The following is a 22,309-nucleotide window of genomic DNA, read 5'->3' on the forward strand; positions in this document are numbered from 1 at the left end:
ATTACCCAAACCTCCCTAGTTCACCTTATTAACCTAGTTAAGCCTTTAAATGTCACTTTAAGCTGTATAGAAGTGTCTTGAAAAATATCTTGTCAAATAATATTTACTATCATCATGACAAAGATGAAATAAATCAGTTATTAGAAATAGGTTTCTAAAACTATTATGCTTAGAAATGTGCTGAAACAATCTTCCCTACATTAAACAGAAATTGGGGAAAAAAATAAACAGGGGCGCTAATAAGTCAGGGGGGCTAATAATTCTGACTTCAACTGTGTGTATATATATATATATATATATAGTTGAGGTTAGAATATAGCTTAAAGTGACATTTAAAAGCTTAATTAAGTTAATTAGGCAAGTTATTGTATAACGATGGTTTGTTCTGGAGACTATCGGAATAACATATACCTTAAAGGGGCTAATATATTTTTTTTACCCTAAAATGGCTTTTAAAAAATTAAAAACTGCTTTTATTTTAGCCGAAATAAATAAAACAAGTCTTTTTCCAGAAGAAAAATATTATCAGACATTCTGTGAGAACTTCCTTGCTCTGTTAAACATCATTTAAGAAATATTTAAAAAAAATCCAAGGGGGGCTAATAATTCTGACTTCAACTGTATATAGTATATATCGATTTATTACATTTTTGTTTGTTGCTTGTTTACATTGTTTTCAGACATCTTTTATTCTCATAAAGGCAGCATTTATTTGATCAACATTGACGATATTATATTAATATTGTGTAATTTATTAATCTCCCACAGCATTTCTCATCATCAATGTCACATGAAATCATGTGAAATCAAAAATCCAATAACATTTTATAATAACTCCACCCTATGAATCATTTAAGTAGCAAATAGTCAATTCATCATTTGTTAATTCATCATCACAAACTACTCCTAAATATCTGGTTTGTATGTAATGCAATACTTAGTCTAGTAATGCAAATTGAATCAAAAATCAAACATTTCAGAATCAAAGAAAGTGACTATAAGTCAAGAATACAGCATTTGTAGCTGTATTTATGAACTGCTTGCTAATGTATAATGTAGAGTTAATGCTTAAGAAATGATTAATCAATTATTTGCTAGTGACTCAAAGTGTGCAGTTATTATAAAGTGTTACCAAAAATCTTTCCAATGTAATGATTTGAAAACAATATTCCTTAAAAATATCTTTTGAAAATGTTTTATATTTGTTGACATTGTGATTAAAAAAGAATTAAGTCAGGATTTAAAAAAAAAAACAGCACTTGTTTAAAATGAAATCTCTGTCTCTTAGGATCATTCGGGATCACGGCCTCATCAACCTACGCAAGTTTCTGAGTAAGCAGTGCTTTTTTTCTTTTAAAAATGCTGTCGTGCATCATATTAACCAAGCACTCCAGCAGTCTGCCATCCCTATTATATATCCTCAGTATGTGAGCTGAAGTTCCTCGTTCAAGCTCTCACAGGTTGGTTTCCACACACAAACAACAAGTTAGATCCACAAGACGACCCTCCCTGTCCTCCAATAACATCATCTATGTGAAATGTTTACAGCCAGCAGCCGGAAAACTGCTCTCCCAGATCAACACTGATCCCAGAGCAGTTTTCGCCAGCTGTGATTGCTCCCCTATGAACAGTTTGGCATGAAATGAACATTTCGACTATCATGACAAAAGAGATTGCATCTTTACGAGGCTTTATTGATCGGCACCCTCTGGGCAGCGAGTCGCCTTTTCTCAGTAAATAGAAACCCCGTCCCTGGCTATTTCCCCCTGGACATTTCACTCGCCCAGCCACTTCGATAGGAATACGCTTATCCAATTATTTACTCTTTACGTGCAGCGAAAGGAAGAATACAAAAGATACCATTCGGGTTCAGCATGTTTTCCTGAGACGTACTGAGTGTTTGTGATGCGAGGAGGGCTTTAAGTCGTTTTTATTTATCTATGGGCTCCAGCCGCCCTCCTCGTCTCTCTGCATGCTCAAGACAAAAGAGAAGCGATATTACTGCCGAACTGCAGCCTTGTTGTCATGGAAACTGCAGGAATGTGTGTGTGTGCGCGCGTTTCGAGTGATAATGGAAGCAGTGGCCAAGACCTGATGGCTCGCAGCGGTGTTGGTTTATCCCTGATTCAGGAGAGCAAGCCTGCTTGACCTGGCCGTGCAAACAGCAGACAGTCTTGTTACCCATCAGCCACTGCTGCGTGGAGAGCACTGCTTTTGTTGTTTGATATATCCTGAAGGATGTGTATGTACAGCTACCATAAAATTGAGATCGCCAATGGAAAAGTTGCTCTGAATTTGTTTTTGGTTGGAGTAAAATAATAGTATTTGTTTTATTCTACAAAGGGGTTTATTTGTTCGCCAGGATAGGAAAATTGGGCAGAATAGCAAATGTTTTCAGTTGTTGGTTTTAGGGCTGGGCGATATTGCAAAAAAAATATTACAATATCATATCATTCCATATCAATAATTATTGAATATTTTTTACAATTTAAAAATGGAAATTTTAGACCCTAAAAATTCGCTGTTCAAGATCTTAAATATTTTTGCGCAAGTCTTATTTTGTCCATGTAACGCTACTTCTAATGCTCATTTAAATTATTTTTTGTTGTTGTTTCTTGGTTTTCGTGGTGTTGTAGTTCTTTATTTCACTAGTCCAAATGTAATTCGCGATATTACACCTACAAATGAGACCAACATGCAATAGCCAATCAGCTTTCTGTTATTGAACTCAGTGCGCCCGGCGAATGTGACGTCATTGCAGAGTTTGCGGAGGTTCGCTTTTGGTGCGCTTGACGTGATTTCGGCTGGCGGACTGCACTGAACTTTTTGAGACTCGAGTGAAGAATTACATTTGAGTTGAATATGAATCACTTTGAAGAGATTTTGTCAAACAGATATAGCTGTACAGACATCTTTATGATCCGTATATCTGTGATCATAGGAATTACCAGATGAACCATAATTCTTAGCTAGAAATTGCAACAGCAGTGGGAAAGGAGGAAAGTTTTTGTTAAAAAATTTGGAAAAACCTGAGGGATAAGTTTGTTAAAACCAAAAGAGGCCCTGGCAAAAGTGAACCAGGTACACAATTACAGAATATGTTTTTCCACTATTTAGGTTTAACACTGATGTACAGTATATATTACAGTTTTGAATTTAAAACAATTTAATAGTTACAAAACTATAATTAAGGAATAAATTATTTCTTTGATAACTGGAAAAGTATATTTGAACCTATCGGTTTACAATATACTAATGCCATTTTTTTAGGCTTTATTGGTGATAAGAGTCAGGATTGTTGGACAGTAATGTGTGAATTGTCGAGCAACATAATTGTAGAGCAACCCATGTTCTGTTTTCATTGATATTTAACTTTAATAGGTAGAACTGTCCGAAATATGAACAACAGCAAGTGATGCATGAAAGTGTGATTTGAAAAATCTTTAATAGTTATAAAAATCTTTACAATCATTTAAAAAAGAAATTGTTTTAAAATATTGAACAATATTAATGAAATGACGTAGTTCTGAAAACTTCCTTCTTCTGTTTATCCGTCTGACTTTACGATGGCTTTCTTTTGAACGCCCCTGTCGTTTTAAAGAGCCTCGTCTGTTTGAGGTGCGCGCACAGTCCGCGAAGCTGTGTGATGTGGTGCAAGGCGAAAGTAGAAATCAGCCTTAAGATGTTTGTTTGTTTTTTCCTGTAGTTCAATGATGCATCTAACCTGTCTTCAGTACTGTTCAATTTGAATACATTTATTTTCCCACAAATTTTGTGATTTTTGCATTTTCTCTTTGTGTATGCATGTTTTTAAAATTGTTAAATTTAATGCTTAATGGTCTTAAAAAGATCTTAAAAAGTCTTAAATTTGACAATTTGATATCTGCAGAAACCCTGAACTTTATTGTAATTTACCAACATTACTAAGGCAAATAGTTTTAATAGTCAAAAACAAAAATATTTAAACAAAATATCTCATCTCTTTGTAATTAAATAAACAAAAGTGTTATAAGAGACTCTTAAACTTGATAAATAAAATGTTACTAAGTGTGTGCAACGGTAAAGGTAGATCAACATTTGTAAGGTGTGAATAATAATTATTCAGTAAACCTCAAACTCTCTAAATAAAACAAATTATGATAATCCAGTCTAAGCTTTCAAGTAAAGAAACTATCCATCATTATTCAAATACATATTGCAACATTACAAATTGTAAAGTTGAATGACTACATTACCCCTATGCTAAAAAAAAATCTTTCATATGGGAAGCTAGCGGCTGGGATGCACAAGAAAAGAAAACAAAAAGTCACTCTGGTGACATCCTTACATGTTTTTATTTACAATCGCCCCATTGCTGCTAGCCACAGCACTCCCGTGTGTTGTTATTCTGACCTGAAGTGACAAGCACAAGCGTGCGATTTCCTTCACCATTTTCTATGGCGTCTACTACTAGGCAATCAATTTCTTGGGATAACAAATAGACAAATGATTGCTGCAGCTCCGATGCATGTTTATGGAGAAAAGTAAAAAGCACTGGTGTTTGGGTGCGCTGTCTTTGTCTGAGGTAATTAGTCTGCCGTTATTACTGAAATGTGTATATTCTATACAAAGTTTGAAGCAGATTGGTTAGTTACTTACATGAATTGTGATACACGCGCAGCATTTGGAAAAGTTCAGATGTTTCTTACTAGGTGTATTTAGAAAAGGCATGCCTCCATTGGAAATGACAAACTGGCACCCTAAGCTTATTAGCATTGCTTCCAAGGCATGCGCTCAACAGCCACATTTCAATAAAACATTTTAATTTTGGAAATCAGGATTATTCCACAAAATATTTTTTCTTAACTCTTCTGTAAACAAGTAAACAATGTAAACATCTGTAATCTTGGCAGTTTGTTTGTTATTTTAAAGTAACAGAGAGATCCAGAGTTGTTCAGACTTTTATTTCATCATGTTGTACTGAAATGGAATATTGAGTAGAGGGCGGGGCATCCTTTTTGTGCATCATTCCCTCATAAGACACTATTGGTAGGAGGGGCGTGGCTAAGAATAATGCCTCTGATACCATCAAACTGACGTCAACAGAGAAGGATGGTAATCTTTTAAAGATTACCAAAAAAACTGTTCTTTTTTCAGTGGATTTCTTCCACACTGATTAAATATTCACCTAAAGAATAACAATAAAATAAACATTGTAACTTTTGATTTCACACAGACTTTAAGCTCTAAAAGACAACGTAGTTGTTTTTGAGAAGAAAAAATATATATATTTTGTAAATTACCAATTACATTTCACATCAGATTATTGTCTTTTTGCATAAAATGACAAATAAGGTGTTTATTTTTTCATTTTTTCAGACGTTTGTATTATTATTTCAACACGGTACAGTTTTAGCTTTTAATAATTATTTCCTGGAAGAAAAACATTTGTTATTCTGACCAACTGTCATTTTATGAAAGAAAGTTCTAAATGACTGTGGTTTCACGTAAAAATTTGGAACAAATGTTTTCAGAGGTTAATAGAATAATATTATAAACATTTTACTGTCGGCTAGCTCTCTGCTACTCTCACATGGTCACCCACTGAAGCTAAGCAGGGCTGCGCCCAGTCAGTACCTGGATGGGAGACCACATGGGAAAGCTAGGTGCTGCCGGAAGTGGCGTTAGTGAGACCAGCAGGGGGAGCTCAACCTGCAGATTGTGTGGATCCTAATGCCTCAATATATTGATGGGGACTCTATACTGCTCAGTAAGTGCCGTCTTTTGATTAAGACGTTAAACTGAGGTCCTGACTCTCCTTGGTTGCTAAAAATCCCAGAATGTCCTACGAAAAAGAGTAGGGGTTTAACCCCGGCATCCTGACCAAATTTGCCCACTATATCTCCACCAATCAGCTGGTGTGCGGTCTGGCGCGATATGACTCCCATCACATATGACTGGTGGATGCTGCACACTGGTGGTGGACTAGAAGATTCCCCCCAAAAGTGTGTAAAGTGCTTTGAGCGTCCAGAAAAGCGCTATATAGATGTAAGGAATTATTATTATTACTGAAATCCATGCCTAAATAATCCAGAAAACTGTACAGTATTTAAGTGGTGTCTTAATATTACCATAGCTGTATATGTATATAATATTTGTGGAGTGACAGGACGATGTGAATGCGAGTGTTTCTAGCGAAGGCAGAATATCACATCTCACACTCACCCACATAGCAGCTTTCTGTTTCTATCACTCTTGCTCAACAGCAGCAGGGCTGATGGCTGATAGTGCTGCTCGCTCAACCCTTCCCAGAGTGCAGAGCTTCAGTGATGGGTGAAGAACCATCAGGAAGACTTTCACAGGGCCGCTCAGCACAGTTGGACTCTTGAAACTGTGCCCGTTTCATTTTTCAGACGAGGCCAGCATTTAAATGCATACTATGGAAAGTTCTGGTGTAACAGATCTTCGAGAACCTAGTGAGAATACTACAGCTTTAAATATACTTTGTAGTATACTTTTTATGGATACATTATAGAGTATAAAGAGGTCATGAATTGCCTTTTTTGTTTGCTAAATATAGAAAATTATATAGTTTTGTTTTATTTCAGAATTATAATAGGCTATTTTCTGCCTGTTTTCTGCCCTTTTCATCAGAACACACTGTGAATGATTGTAGTGGATTGTAGACTTGGAAGTAAACACCCACTGGTGTGATTCAGTTAGCATATTTAGCTTGTTATTGTATTGTTTTATTTAGCAAGTTCAAAAGGAGAGCTGTGTTATGTAAATTTTTTGCATGTATGTTTAACAGCCTACATCCTTTATAAATGGACACTGCTGTGATGTAGGTTAAAATTAGGGCTGTCACAATTATGAAATTTGGCTTTGGTTTTGGTGCTTTGACGATAATTTGTCTGACTTGATACATTGATGGTTATTTATACATTTGGAGCCCATACAAAAATTTTATATTTATAACCAAATATGAATATATAATATATATAAAATTATAGTATATGTTTATAACCCATATACCAGCAATTTGTACAATATTTTGAAATATATGTTGAATATATATACACATGTATGACTTTGTGAAATCCAAAAGCAAACTTATATGGTAAATATGTGATATGCATATGATTTGCATTATTAAGATAAGTGGAATCTTTTGTAAGTAAGGTTGGTTATCATTTGGGGTTATTTTAATACCAGTGGTAAATTAATACTTTTAAAACGATACCGGTGCCAAAACGGTGCCGAAACCGATACTTTTGAGCCTCAAAATGATGGTGGATGAAAAATCTTTGATGAGAAAAATCTTTTATTTGACAATGTTTTAATCATTTTAATAAACAATATAATTAAAGTTTAAATTAAGCATCAATTCATATTTTATATATTTGATTTGAATAGCATTAATATATATTTTGATCATTTGTTTGTTAGCATGAATATAAGATTTGCATTACCATCACATTAACTTACTATTTACCTGTGATAAGGCTGTAATCAAAATCAGGGAACACCTTTTTTTTTTAGGGTTGAGGCTTGTGACTATGTTTACATGGACATCAGTAAACTAATTATTTGCCTTTATCTGAATAAGACGATAATAAGATTAAGATGTTTACATGAGTTGGTTTTTGAATGTTCCTTTCATGATCCCATTTTACATGTCATAGCACAAGGATTGATTAACGTCATTGCATCACCAGTTTTTCACCATAGTTTTTCAACTGTACCTGCAGTTTGTCAGTTTCACTTTTATTTAGCAACATATTGTTCATGCCCCATAAAAAACTGAGGTATCGGAGGCGAATATGAAGTAAGGACTGCTGGAAGAGTGTAGTTTTAATGGATTTTGATACCGCACACCGAATGGGAAAAAAATAAAATTAAATTGTGACGCGGGTGTCTGTGTTCCTTTAGGGTTATCAAAAGTTTCTGTTTACATGGTGAACTCTTAATCAGAGTATTGTCTGAATCATATTAAAATCGGAGTATTGGTGTCCTTGTAAATGTACTTAGTAAAAGTGCCAGAAGATGTTGCAAGCTGCATTCCTCTGCCTTTAATTTCATTCGCTGTGTCCTCAAATGTTTCACGTGTTTCCCCTTACACGCACATTTATATATTAAACTAATTTATTGCATTCTGAAAATGTCAGAAACAAACACAACAAACTTGCCTAAAACTCAAAATGGCATACAGCAACAAAAGGCAAACTGTTAGGAGGATCAGTTACTGAAATGCTTCATTGGTTGCTGAATGATGTTTTTAACTAGTCATGCAGTTTACACAACAATCCATATTCTAGTGCGCAAATTTAAAAGTGAACGTAAAATGCATGAGTCAACAGATTTGTCTGTATTTTCAATTTTGTCTCCTTTTTGTGGCGATCAAAATGTATCTATTAGGCAATCTAATAAGCAGCTAAACGCCACTTGCCTTTGACAGCAAAAGCCACTATATCCCGAGAACCAATCAGAAGGTGCGAATCCAATCCTGTTTTCAATGTAGCAGCGCACTGATACGCCGGCTTTATGAGGACTGTTTTTTTCCGCTTTCGATGTAGATTTTAAAGGGCACCTATGGTAAAAAAAAATCTACTTTTCAAGCTGTTTGGACAGATGTGTAAGTATAGTGTATAGACCGTCATATTGGGATGATATAAACACACACAGTCCTTTTTTTTTTTTCAATTTAACAACAAAAACGGTGGACCAATTGGAGCGGTTTCTTAGAGCGACCGCAACTTGCCGTAGGAGTGCGGTCCCCCCGCCCACCAATATTGATTGATTAATTCTGTGCATCTACTGTGTTGTCAGTTCTGGAGAGGCGTTATCCCAAGGAAGTGCAGGACCTTTATGATGTCATGAGACGCTTTGCGCGTGTGGTGGGACCAATAGAGCACGACAAGTTCATCGAGAGTCACACCTGTGAGTATTTAACCCTCTTTTCAACCACTCGATATAGAGAAATCCAGAACACTGCTGTTACCGGACTCGCTAGTTTACCAGACTTCAGCTGACCTGAGATCAATCTAGCCCTGTGTGTCTTTGTGGTTCAGTGAGTGTGTGCAGGACAGCTAGATTTAGACGAACAAGCCCTCATGTCATTCAGCAGCACTCAGTCTGAGTTCAGTCTGTCCGCCCCACTAGTCTGAATCAGCCAGGGTGAAAAGTTCAGCGCTCCATCTGCTCTGTTTCTCTCTGTCATCAACTGTTCACAGTGGAGTTTGAGCTGCGGAGGGAGATCCACAGACTGCAGGAGTACAGGAGCGAGGGAATACAGTCCTTCTGCGGTAAGATGCACCCTCAATCACAAGCATATCATAGGAGGTAACATAAATCAGAGTGCCACGGTGCTATTTTTAAGCTTTCAAAATTAGGTTTTTCATTCACTAAGGAGAAAAATCACTTTCGTTTTATCATTATATACACTCACCGGCCGCTTTATTGGGTACATATAAAATGTATTAGTATCGGGTTGGACCCCCTTTTGCCTACAGAACTGCCTTAATCCTTCATGGAATAGGTTCAACAAGGTACTTAAAATATCTCTTAGAGAATGTGGTCTTTATTGACATGATAGCATCGCGCAGGTGCTGAAGATTTGTCACTGATGCGAATTTCCCATTCCACCACATCCCAAAAGGCTCCATTAGATTGAGGTCTGGTGACTGTGGAGGACAATGTGAACTCATTGTCATGTTCAAGAAACCAGTCTGAGATGACTCACGCTTTATGACATGGTGCATTATCCTGCTGGAAGTAGCCATCAGAAGAGGGGTACACTGTGGTCATAAAGGGATGAACATGGCCTGCAACAATACTCGGGTTGGCTGTGGCGTTGACACAATGCTCAATTGGTACTGGTGTGCCCAAAGTGTGCCAAGAAAATATCCCCCACATCATTACACCACCACCAGCAGCCTGAACCATTGATACAAGGCAGAATGGATCTATGCTTTCATGTTGTTGACGCCAATTTCTGACCCTACCATTCAAATATCCTCCGATGGTTGTGCTTGAAAATCCCAGGAGATCAACAGTTTCTGAAATACTCAGACTAGCTCATCTGGCACCAACAACCATGCTACATTCACAGTCACTTAATTTTTTTTCCCCCATTCTGTTGCTTAGTTTGAACTGCAGCAGATCGTCTTGACCATGTCTACATGCCTAAATACGTTGAGTTGCTGCCATGTGATTGGCTAATTTAAAATTATGGGTTAACGTACAGTTGAACAGGTATACCTAATAAAGTGGTCGGTATGTTGTAGTCTCAGCTCATTTCACACAGTTAATAAAATAGATGGTTCATTAATGCAGTTTTTTTAAACCCCCTTTGTTATGTTCTGATTGGTCAGATGTCATGAAAAGTCATAAGTACGGGATACTACACACCATGCACTTACTCACTGTGTACTTATGTACTTACACACATAGTGTATGAATTTAGTGCCAGTATTTTACTAACCAGAAATTCAAACCGTTTCCCAAATGACATTTGACGGTTGCCAACTTAGTAATGACCAAATAGTACCTGTCATGAGTATAACCACATTCACCAATGGTGAACACATTGGAGCACTTTTTTGACAGTGGTTCCTTTCAATATAATCCAGAATTCAGAACAGTACAAGGTAAAAAAAAAGTTAATAAATGTGAAAATATACACAGCTATAAAGTATATAGAGTTATTAAATGATACGCAAAGTCTTATAATTAATTATAAACAATATGTGACTAGTATTGAGTTGAGAAAGTAACATTCAAGTTGTCAGAAAATTCTTAAATGTGCCATAGAATGACATTTTGGATATACCTAGGCATAGCTGAATAATAAGAGTTCATGGAAATTACATATCATGAGCCTCAAATATCAATGTGTTATTGTTCTCCAACAAATCCTGTGAGTGCAAAATCCCAGTGAAAATCCGGCCAATTGGAACAAAACACAAACTCTGACAATCCACACAGAATCAATTAAATGAACGCCCCAGGCAGTGTTTGATTGGCCACAACGTTTTCTAGTGAGATTACATCAATTATTATTTTCCCCTTATTTTTAACTTTATATAAGCTTGTATTAAACATACTATGCATGTGGGTCTCTTGTTTTGAAAATAGGAACAGGCAGGGAGATTAAAAAAGGAACAGTTTAGTGAAGTAGGCAGCTATGCATGACCACTAAGTGCTCACAACTTGTCAGAAAGCAAAATGCAGGATATACGGATTAAAAACGTATTCAGCACCACCTTGAAGAGGCATAAGGTCTGTTTAACTCCTCTCTTTTGTTAGTTTAAAGTATATAATTCGCTGTGTATATTTGTGATGAGGCAACAAACACACGTATACTGAGTAAAAGTGCTTAAAGATTGTTTCTGGAGATTTATTTTTTTGCTTACCTGAGCCACAAACCTGTTATTTAGATATCAGTGAACAATTTTCACTCCTTTACATTTTTACAAATGTTTAGAAAAGATCAACTTAAAATTTTTTGTGGATGGTAATTCCAAATCATGTAGAGGCAGTTTAAATTAGAACACAGTCAACAAGTGATGATTTAAGCAGAATCAAGCACTATCTCATCTGAATATGGTCCATACGCTCTGACCACAGCTTTTTGATAATGCTAGCCAGATCTCACATACAGAGATCTATGTTCATATCTGAAGTGACACCTGTCATCTGGTCTGCAGGTGCTAAAGTCTATGAGCGAGTGAAACGCACACGAGAGGATGAGCGCAGGAAGAGGAACATGCTTTGTGACGTCCTGCAGTACATTCATGACACCCGCGCCTGCCAGCAGTGGCTGCACAAACAAGCTGCCATGTAAGATCTCTTCCTCACTCACTCACAATACTGCTTCCTTTATGTTAAAATGTATTATTACATGAGTCATGAATCCCCCTGCCTCAGTGCTGCTTAGTTTTCAGCACAGTTTGGAAAAATGCTAAAATAAGGAGTGTTAGCACAAATTGAGTTCATGGATGTAAACTCCTCATCTTTTTTTACATTTTTGAGATCAAAATGGGTATGGCTGGGCGATTTGGCTTAAAATAAAACTCTTGATTAATTGAACATTTTACCTCAATTAATTTTAATAAACGATTATTTTATATATATTTATATAAAAATATATATTAAAATAAATGAAAAAAATGTATACATATATATAGTGTGTGTATGTATGTATGTATACACACAAGGCTTGACATTAACTTTTTTGATCACTAGCCATTGTGGCTAGTAGTTTTCCAATGTTACTAGCCACTTGCCGTTTTCACTAGCCACAATTGTGGAAAAATATATTTCATATGCATACATTTGATTTTGGCATGCTAAAATTGCTTGATTTAAATGATGTGTTATGTCCACATAAGCAAAAGCGGCAATAGCGGCTGCATGCAAACAATCTGGAGCTCCTGAAATCAGCAGGACAGTGGGTGCTTGAGCACCGCTTTTTTCCAGTCTATTTCAAAGAGAAATGATCACACCATTTCCAGTCCCGGTTGTTTTGCGTCAGAGAACAGGAGCTTTTAAGCACTCCCGTGGTTCAGATCAGCTGTGCTTCGCTCACAACGTCAGTGAGTGAGTATCGCCTGTGTCTACCGTGCGCCCAATCATCCTCTCATTTGGTATTCACCTGCTTTCTTTTCCTCACATGAAAAGTTATCAATCGTGCTGCTTCTCGGTTTTAAGATCACATTTGGGTGCATATTAACAAATAATCTTTACCATACTAATCTTTAGGGTCCAGGCAGCTCTGCAAATTATCATCTCCTATTATTTTCAACCAGCCAAAGTGGCTAGTGGGGGTGTCTGTCTAACCCGCTACAGTTAAAATCTACCCGCACTTGACGGGTTGGCAGGTGTTTAGGTCAAGCCCTGAATATATGTATGTATATAACTGTAACTGGATATTAACATGTAAATGTGTTCATGTCAGGACTCTTATCAAACGTGGATTTTGAGGCAGATCAGACAGTGCATGCCTGAGTTATAAAAACTACCTGTTTCGTGGAGATTCGTCAAAGTTTGCGAGGCCGCCACAGACACGCTCTAGATATTCGCAATTTAACATCTCCAAGGCCAATAATTTTTAATATCCAGTTACAGTGCCACCTGCTGGCAATAGAAAATGACGTTGTACAGTGTTACAAACACATACTAATTTTATCAGATTGATTCCAGGTTTTGTCAGTATAATTCAAAGGCCTTTGTGATGTTAAATAGTGAAGATCTAGAGTTTTCACATAGTCGATGAGATTTCCCTCCTGAAGATATATAGATATTGAGTCACAGTCATAGCGCTACCTGCTGACTGAAGGAAGTTTGACATAAATCTGTCATTTTCTTAGATTTTTAATATATATATATCAGTTCAAATTATTTTTGTTCTCTGTCATCCTAAGGCCTCCGGGCGGCGGTAAGCATGGGTGCTAGATTCCTTTTATCGGTGCTTGCAGATTTAATTCTTTAGTTTAAATAGTTTAGAGCCGTTTGAAGCTACATTTGTCTTTTCTGATTTATTTTATTTCAAAACAAGCAAACAAATGAACAGAATCTTACAGATTGCAAACTTTTAAATAGCCATCTATACTCATAAGACTGTCATTCCATCATGGCGTTCTCCATAACTCACAGTGATGATATTACTGCAATATTTTACTATTATGTCTACTATAATATTACCTTCATGCGCTGTTTTATCATCACATGTGTGTGTGTGTGAGTGATGTTTCTTATTGTCTGCTGGTCCACAGAGCATTCTCATTCAGCTCGTGGCTCTTTATCTGACAGTTTGTTTGTGTTTTTGGGGCTTCGTGTAAGTATTGAGCAAATGCATACCAAGTGAACGATGAATCAGTTTATATTTGATTTGGCTCAAAAGCCCAAGAGCCGCAGACAGTCTTTCAGAAGCGTTTGTTGAGCTGTTGACTAACTGTGTGTGTGTGTTTGTTTGCCAGTGACGCTGGAATCGCGCCTGTGGTCAGCACTATCAGCACCTCAGGTACAGTGCTGTTGATTTCTTGCATTTTTCACGCTGTGTGTCCTGTCCTCCTCTCTCTTTTGTGATGCGCTCTTCAGCCGTGAAGCCGCCGGCTCAAACACATTCGGCTGTAAATACCGGCTACAAAAAGCCAGCCACTCACACAGCTCGCATGTATTTCAGTGTTTTGTGCTTTCACATTTTGGCTGCTTTTGTCACTTCACTGCACAACTAGGACGTATTTGAATGCATATGAATCTGATTGCAGTCTGTGGTTGTGAACCATTGAGATTTAAAACCAAGTCATTTTAGATTGGACTGATAGTGATATTTTTTAAATGATTTATTATAGTTTTATTATTGTTCATTTTCTATTAATTAATTAATATTTAAATCAGTTTATAAATACAATTTATAAAAATTTTATATTTAATTTTGATGTAATTTTTACAGTAATACACAAATTAGAAATTCTCAAATAACTCTCTGATACTGATAAATATGTTGGTATGCAAGTATTTTTATCAGCAATTTTTACATGTATTTTAAATTACTTCTATTGTAAAATAAATAGTTGTGGAATATGTTATGGAGAAAATTTGTGACATTTCTGTTATAAATGTTATCATTGTACACAAGTTTTCGTTTTTTTATTATTATTTTGACAATTGAATTTAATTCAAATTATGTGAATTCTCTGATTCTGATAAATAAGTTGGTAAAATGAGATTTGTATATATTTATAAATATTTTGTATATTTTAGCTATTTTATAAATAATCTTTAAGTAATGTTTTTAATTGTTTTAAATCAAGTATATTACGAGATTAATTTTATAGACAAATTCTAATGACAATAAAAACAGAATCTTACAGTGTCCCGATTTAACTCATTTATAATATTAATAATAATAATAATTTAGCTATAGATATATATTATAACATACAGTATATATTTATAATATTTTAAGTTATTAAATAAATTCAATATTACATTACTATGTAATAATATGCATTAAATATTCTAACTATATATATGAGCAATATCACACAAGTAGCAGTGCTGAGTTCCTTAGTGCCCCCACCAGTGTCGATACGAGTGTGATATTGCGTTTATACAACAGTTTGACGGCATAATTGTGTATATAAAAACAAAATCAAACACGGAGAGTTTCAAAAACCCTTTTGTATGTGAAACTACTTTCTTCCGGATTCAAATCATTAGCTGACAGTTAAACAGTTGAGCAAGCATCTTTTAAATTTTAGATCTGTAGTGTCTGCTTTTTGCTGGCTGTATATAGGCGGAGTAATACACAAAGCGTAAAGAGGCTGTACGTGTGCTGATATTACTTAAATATATCACGGCTATTAGCCAATCAGATTGGAGAACCAGACAGAACTGTTATATATATATATATATATATATATATATATATATATATATATATATATATATATATATATATATATATATGTGTTGACAATAAGAAGAGAAGGATTTGAAAATGGATTTTCTTGATGCATTCATTATTAGACAATTTTAGCAAATGATTCTTATAAAATTATAATTAATTACAATTTACATTTCATTTTTTTAAATTGTTTCCTGCAACAATACTTTTATAATTATTGTTATTAGTTTTATTCAATATTAATGTTATGATGAATAATAAATGTGTTTTTAATAAAGGCAGCACAGCTTTCAATATCCCATTATTAAATCGTTGTAATGCAGAGCTTATTGGTGCTTTATATTGTTTTAGTTTTTTTTTTTTGCACATTTAAACCAGACACATTTTTACCATCATTCCAAAAAAAAAATTATTAAGTAATAACAAAATTGAGCAATTATGAAGCATTTATTCACACAGATGAGCTGTTTGCGTTGCTCTGCAGTAACTCTTCTGAAACGCTAGCTGGCAATAGGTTTTTATGTTCCTCTGTGTTAAGTCATGAGTGTTTTGTTATTTCTGAATGCTACCTTAATGTACAAGTAGCTAAAACTGATAAGACAAAGATAAGACAAAAGTTAAACACAAAACAAAAGCTTGCGACACTTGTAAACTCTTGCTCAATCGAGCTCGCGTCTCTTCACACTGCCCACACTCGTCACTGCTACCAAGTCGACTAATTACAGAGCTTGTGCTATGCGTCATTCTAAATAAATCACCCTTAAGTTTTCTGAGCACTAAAGCCGCTTTTCCACTGCACTCGTCATTCGTACACGACTATCGGAATATGCCCCCTTGTGGCAGTCTTACAGAATTTTCAGTTCTGACGTGCACCATGGGAGAGAAGTTGATCTCGCAGTGTCCGAAGTAAAGAAGTGCAAAAGAAAAAGCTTTTATTCTCCATGTGTTCACTATGGTTAAATGAATGAATGAATACTAGAAACTCATAGACCGCTAAAAATATATAAGGGAATGTGGAGACAACATAAAACATTATATTTTTATTACTGTATTACTTACATTTATGAACAGAAATGTTCTTTTTTTAATATAGACTTTTTCTGATTTAAAAAATAACCAAAAAAACTCCTATTTCTCATCTCGCGGACACAGTCCTGCTTATACAACACTGGAATGCATCACATCTGGTTGGTCGGTCGCATACGGTCTAGTCGCAGGAGTTCAAATATTTCAACGGATCCGCAGCTCAATTCGGATCCGAATTTTCTGCATACGTAGATGATCGGAACTCCACGCAGCTCCCGGACTGCTCTCCATTGGAAATGAATGACTTCCGGTCTGTCGCTTGTCGTTTATCGTGTGCAGTGGATAGTAGGCTTAACAGTTTCTTTGTATAATTAGCACTTCTTGTGTGTATTGCCTCTTCTTGTTGAATCACTGAATGCCTCCTCAATTGTAAATTGCTTTGGACAAAAGAGTCTGCTGAATAATGTAAATGTAAATAGTTTGTTGATTTTGCTAATGTGAAGTGTCTTTGTGATTGCCAGGCAGAAGAAGTGCCCCTCCACTAAACCTCACAGGCCTGCCAGGCACAGAGAAGCTCAACGAGAGAGAGAAAGAGGTTTGATAATGACTCATTCTGAACACACTCAGTCTTGTTCACTGCTGTGGTATAATGGCTGTTAACCGCTGGTCTCCTGTTGTCGCTCAGCTGTGTCAGGTGGTGCGGCTGGTGCCCGGGGCGTATCTGGAGTACAAACAAGCCCTGCTGAATGAGTGCCGGCGGCAGGGGGGACTGAGACTTGCACAGGCCCGATCGCTCATCAAGATCGACGTCAATAAGACACGCAAGATCTATGATTTCCTTATCAAAGAGGGCTACATCAATAAGGCTTAGCGCTGATTGAAGAGCTGATGAGAGATGGAGGACTGTTAGTGGACTCGTTCTGTGTTGGTTATTAATTCCTGACAGGTTTGATGTTGAAAAGACTGATTTGGTTGCCCATGAAAGACGTGTGGTGCGGAGAATCTGATTGTTGCGCAGCTCTAATATTAAAAGAGTTGTTTTTTTATTTGTCTACATGCCTTTGATGTTGTTGATTTATTTTGTCTGTTCAATTGCGTGATGAATATCATAAAGTGTTTTAAAAACATGACTGGATCACATTTCACTCCTATTATTTTTCTCTTTAAAAAAAGGAAACCTTTATTTTGTGACTATGAAATGTATTGTGACACTGTTTTCATGTCATTGTATATAATGTAATATAATATAATATAATATAATATAATATAATATAATATAATATAATATAGGTTTTCCCCAAAACATGTGGTACAGGTGAATTGGGTAGGCTAAATTAGCCGTAGTGAATGTGTGTGTATGAGTGTGTATGGATGTTTTCCAGTTATGGGTTGCAGCTGGAAGGGCATCCAATGTGTAAAACAAATGCTGGATAAGTTGGTGGTTCATTCCGCTGTGGCAACCTCTGATTAATAAAGGGATTTAGCCGTAATAAAATAAATGAATGAATAATGTAATGTAATATGTTATACTCATCGGCCACTTTATTAGGTACACCTTACTAATACTTAACAACTGCTTCAATCCTTTGTGGCATAGGTTCAACAAGGTACTGGAAAAATTCCTCAGAGATTTTGGTCTATATTGACATGATAGCATTATTCAGTTGCTGCAGATTTGTCGGCTGCACATCCACATCTGGCACCACCAACCATGCCATGTTCAAAGTCACTTAAATCACCTTTCTTCCCCATTCTGATGCTCGGTTTAAACTGCAGATCGTCTTGACCATTTGTGTGATCATATATGTATAACTGTTTAAAGACTAAGTTTTTATAAAATTTTTTAACTTGTAATAAAATTATAACAATATGTCAAAGACAAAGTATTAATATTAAAAATATATTTTAATACATTGTAATATATTTTAATACATTGTAAAATCCCTGATATTTAAACAGTACTGTGTAAACTAAACAATAAAATTAGCAAAAATGTCTCAAATTAAAGAACATACATTTAAAAAAATACAAATTCATTTAAACCATTAATAAAAATACTAATAGTATTAGCATTACTTTGGAGTAACTAAAATAGCACTAAAAAGTGTAGTGTAATTACATACATCATCTTTCTAATACATAATTTTTCGTCTACAGAGTAATAAATTCTAAACATAATAGTTTTAATAATTAATCTCTAATAACTGAGTAATTTTATCTTTGCCATGATGATAGTAAACAATATTTGACTAGATATTTGTCAGGGCACTTCTATACAGCTTAAAGTGACATTTAAAGGGCCATGACACCCCCCAATTTCGGTTAAAGTCTACTTCAGAATTTTTTCAAAAGATGCATGAGTAATGAGCTCCACAAGCATCGGGCAGGAGTGGGCGTGGCCAGCAGGGAAGAACGTGAGGGAACAACTGTTGTTGTCAGTTAGCTCACAAAATGAGACAAACCATGAGGAGACGCATGAGTTTATACTTTACAAAGTTAAAATGCAAAGAAATGAACAGTGATTTAATGCCCTGCTACATTTGTTATTCGTAATTTCATATACACATAAGGCAAGGCAAGGCAAGGCAAGTTTATTTATATAGCACATTTCATACACAGTGGCAATTCAAAGTGCTTTACATAAACAAGAATAAAAGAAACAAGTAAAATAAAAATAAAAACAAATAATAAAAATGCGTAAAAACAAAACAAAACATAAAAACAGGTAAAATGTGATATAAAAGAATAAAGAAGAAGAGAAAAACATGATAGTGCAATCTGTCGGACGCAGCACAGTGCTCATTCAGTAAAGGCACAGCTAAACAGATGTGTTTTCAGTCTTGATTTGAATGTGCCTAATGTTGGAGCACATCTGATCATTTCTGGAAGCTGATTCCAGCAGCGAGGGGCATAGTGGCTAAAAGCCGATTCACCCTGCTTTGACTGAACTCTTGGAACTTCTAGTTTATATGATCCTAAAGATCTGAGTGATCTGTTAGGTTTGTATTCAGTAAGCATATCTGTGATGTATTGAGGTCCTAGGCCATTTAGTGATTTATAGACCAGTAATAATACTTTAAAATCTATTCTAAATGTAACTGGCAGCAAGTGTAAAGACCTGAGGACAGGTGTGATGTGCTCTGATTTCCTGCTTCTGGTCAGAATTCTGGCTGCAGCGTTCTGGATGAGCTGTACCTGTCTGACTGTCTTTTTAGGAAGACCAGTGAGGAGTCCATTACAGTAATCCACCCTGCTGCTGATAAAAGCATGAACAAGTTTTTCTAAATCTTCACTAGAAACAAAGCATCTGATTCTTGCTATGTTTTTGAGATGATAGTATGCTGATTTACTGACTGCTTTGACATGACTATTGAAACGCAGATCTGACTCCAGAGTCACACCAAGATTCTTGACCTTATTTTTTGTCGTTTGACCTTTAGAGCCAAGGTACGCATTCACCTTGAGAACCTCATCTCTGTTCCCAAACGCAATGACTTCAGTTTTCTCTTTGTTTAACTGAAGAAAGTTTTGGCACATCCAATTGCTCATTTCGTCAATGCATTGGCAGAGGGTGTCAATGGGGCTGTAGTCATTAGGCACTAAGGCTAGGTAGATCTGAGTGTCATCAGCATAGCTGTGGTAGGAGATTTGGTTCTTTCTCATTATTTGGCTTAGAGGGAGCATGTAAAGGTTGAACAGGAGAGGTGCCAGAATCGAGCCTTGTGGGACTCCACATGTCATGGGTGTCCACCTCGACCAATGATCACCTATACTGACATGGTAACCTCTACCTTCAAGGTAAGGTCTAAACCATTTGAGGACCGTGCCAGACAGCCCAACCCAGTTTTCCAGCCTATCCAGAAGTATGCTGTGATCGACAGTGTCAAATGCAGCACTGAGATCCAACAATACCAGCACTGTTATTTTACCTGAATCTGTATTTAGGTGTATATCATTGATTATCTTTATAAGAGCGCTCTCTGTACTGTGATGTGCTCTGAACCCAGATTGAAAATTGTCTAAACACCCCCTGAAGTTTAAGAACTTGTTAACCTGGTTAAAAACAACTTTTTCAATGATTTTGCCAATGAAAGGGAGATTTGAGATTGGCCTGTAATTGCTCAATAGGGTGTTATCCAGGTTGCTCTTCTTCAAGAGGGGTTTAACAACTGCAGTTTTAAGTGAGTTTGGAAAAATCCCTGATAGAAGTGAAGCATTTACCACTTTTAGAAGATCCGTTTCTAAACAGGTAAACACTGTTTTGAAGAATGATGTGGGGAGCGTGTCAAGACTGCAGGTTGATGTTTTCATAACTTGCACAATCTCTTCTAAGATTTTACCGTTAATTGCCATGAAATCAGACATAATGTCTGATTTCTTAAGTAGTGGTTGAGCTTGTTTGATATCGACACAAATTGACTGATTGGATGAGCTGATTGCCTTTCTGATATTATTGATCTTATCAGTGAAGAAATGAGCAAACTCATTACATTTGCTTTCAGAGAGTAGCTCACTTGTAATCCGACTGGGGGGGTTTGTGAGTCTCTCTATCGTTGCAAAGAGTGTACGAGCATTATTTAAATTGTTGTTTATAAGGCTTGAAAAGAAAGTCTGCCTAGTAGTATTTAGTTCCATATTAAAGGCATGAAGACTGTCTTTATAGATATTATAATGGACCACTAGTTTCGTCTTTCACATAACCACAATTTATATCATTATAAAGATAAACGTGTTCAGGTAAACCCTATAAATGAGGACTTCTCCCTCAATCCCCGTATACAGCAGACTCAGTGCAGCAGGTCTCCTGACCTGTCTATTTTAACCATTAGTCCTGCTAGTAATCTGGAGGATTTAGGCAAACACAGCAGCACAGTGATGTGTCTGAATGTAAACGAACTCCTGATAAAAGTCAACGTCCGCCATTCTCTAATTCTCGTGCTGCTCTCCCGACAAAAATGCTAGCAGCACACACACAGCTTTGCTGTATGATCGGCCCTGACAGAATCGCGGGTAAAAAGCATGCAACAAACCCCGTGGATCATGGAAACAAACGCATATGAGCCTTCATGAACAGCTAAATACTGTGCCGTGGGTCCGTCCGTGTCTCACAGCTCGGGCTTGACACTGGCAGGTCTGGCAGGTCTCATGAATAATAAAGCAGCCGGCTCTTCTCATAGGATAAGAAAACTCCGCTATGAATAATAATGAGAAACCGACGTGTCATCATTGCACTTGCAGTACTGCGCTACATTGCCGATTTTGATCCCGCCCCAAAAATCATTTTAAACCCGGAAGCTGAAATTAGCTGACAAAAGCTCAAAATTATCCAGTTTTCCCCACAATTAAAGCTGACAGGTGCTAACATTGTCTTAACTGATGCTCAAAACACACAAATCTGTTAATATAAAAAAAAAAGTTCTCCAGGGTGTCCTGAACCTTTAAAGGCTTAATTACGTTAATTAGGTTAACTAGGCAGGTTAGGGTAATTAGGCAAGTTATTGTATAACGATGGTTTGTTCTGTAGATTTTCAAAAAAATATATAGCCTAAAGGGGCTAATAATTTTGGCCTTAAAATGGTTTTTAAAAAATTAAATACTGCTTAAAAACAAATAAGACTTTCTCCAGAAGAAAAAATATTATCAGACAAACTGAAAATTTATAATAATTACTCATTTCTAGTAACTGATTTATTTTATTTTTGCCATGATGACAGTACATCATATTTGACTAGATATATTTTTTCTAGACACTTCTATACAGCTTAAAGAGACATTTAAAGGCTTAATTAGGTAAACTAGGCAGGTTAGGGTAATTAGGTAAGTTATTGTGTAACGATAGTTATAGTTCGAAAAAAATATAGCTTAAAGTGGCTAATAATTTTGACCTTAAAA

General features: G+C 36.1%; 2 protein-coding genes across 5 annotated transcripts in view; one reads left to right on the plus strand and one right to left on the minus strand.

The window, feature by feature from the left end:
• Positions 1–17,544, plus strand: part of tada2a (transcriptional adaptor 2A) — a 33,488-nt gene extending 15,944 nt beyond the window's left edge. The window contains exons 9-15 of one of the 3 annotated variants that reach the window (XM_005157436.6): positions 1,289–1,332; positions 8,809–8,919; positions 9,213–9,284; positions 11,688–11,820; positions 13,959–14,002; positions 16,939–17,012; positions 17,103–17,469. In XM_005157436.6, coding sequence (XP_005157493.1) covers positions 1,289–1,332; positions 8,809–8,919; positions 9,213–9,284; positions 11,688–11,820; positions 13,959–14,002; positions 16,939–17,012; positions 17,103–17,288 — 664 coding nt within the window. In that variant the 3' untranslated portion in view covers positions 17,289–17,469. 3 annotated transcript variants of the gene reach the window in all.
• rab34a (RAB34, member RAS oncogene family a) overlaps positions 1–22,309 on the minus strand; it is a 626,412-nt gene that overhangs the window by 342,703 nt on the left and 261,400 nt on the right. The window lies entirely within an intron of this gene.

Source organism: Danio rerio, chromosome 15 (assembly GCF_049306965.1).
Source record: "Danio rerio strain Tuebingen ecotype United States chromosome 15, GRCz12tu, whole genome shotgun sequence".
Lineage (NCBI taxonomy): Eukaryota > Metazoa > Chordata > Actinopteri > Cypriniformes > Danionidae > Danio > Danio rerio.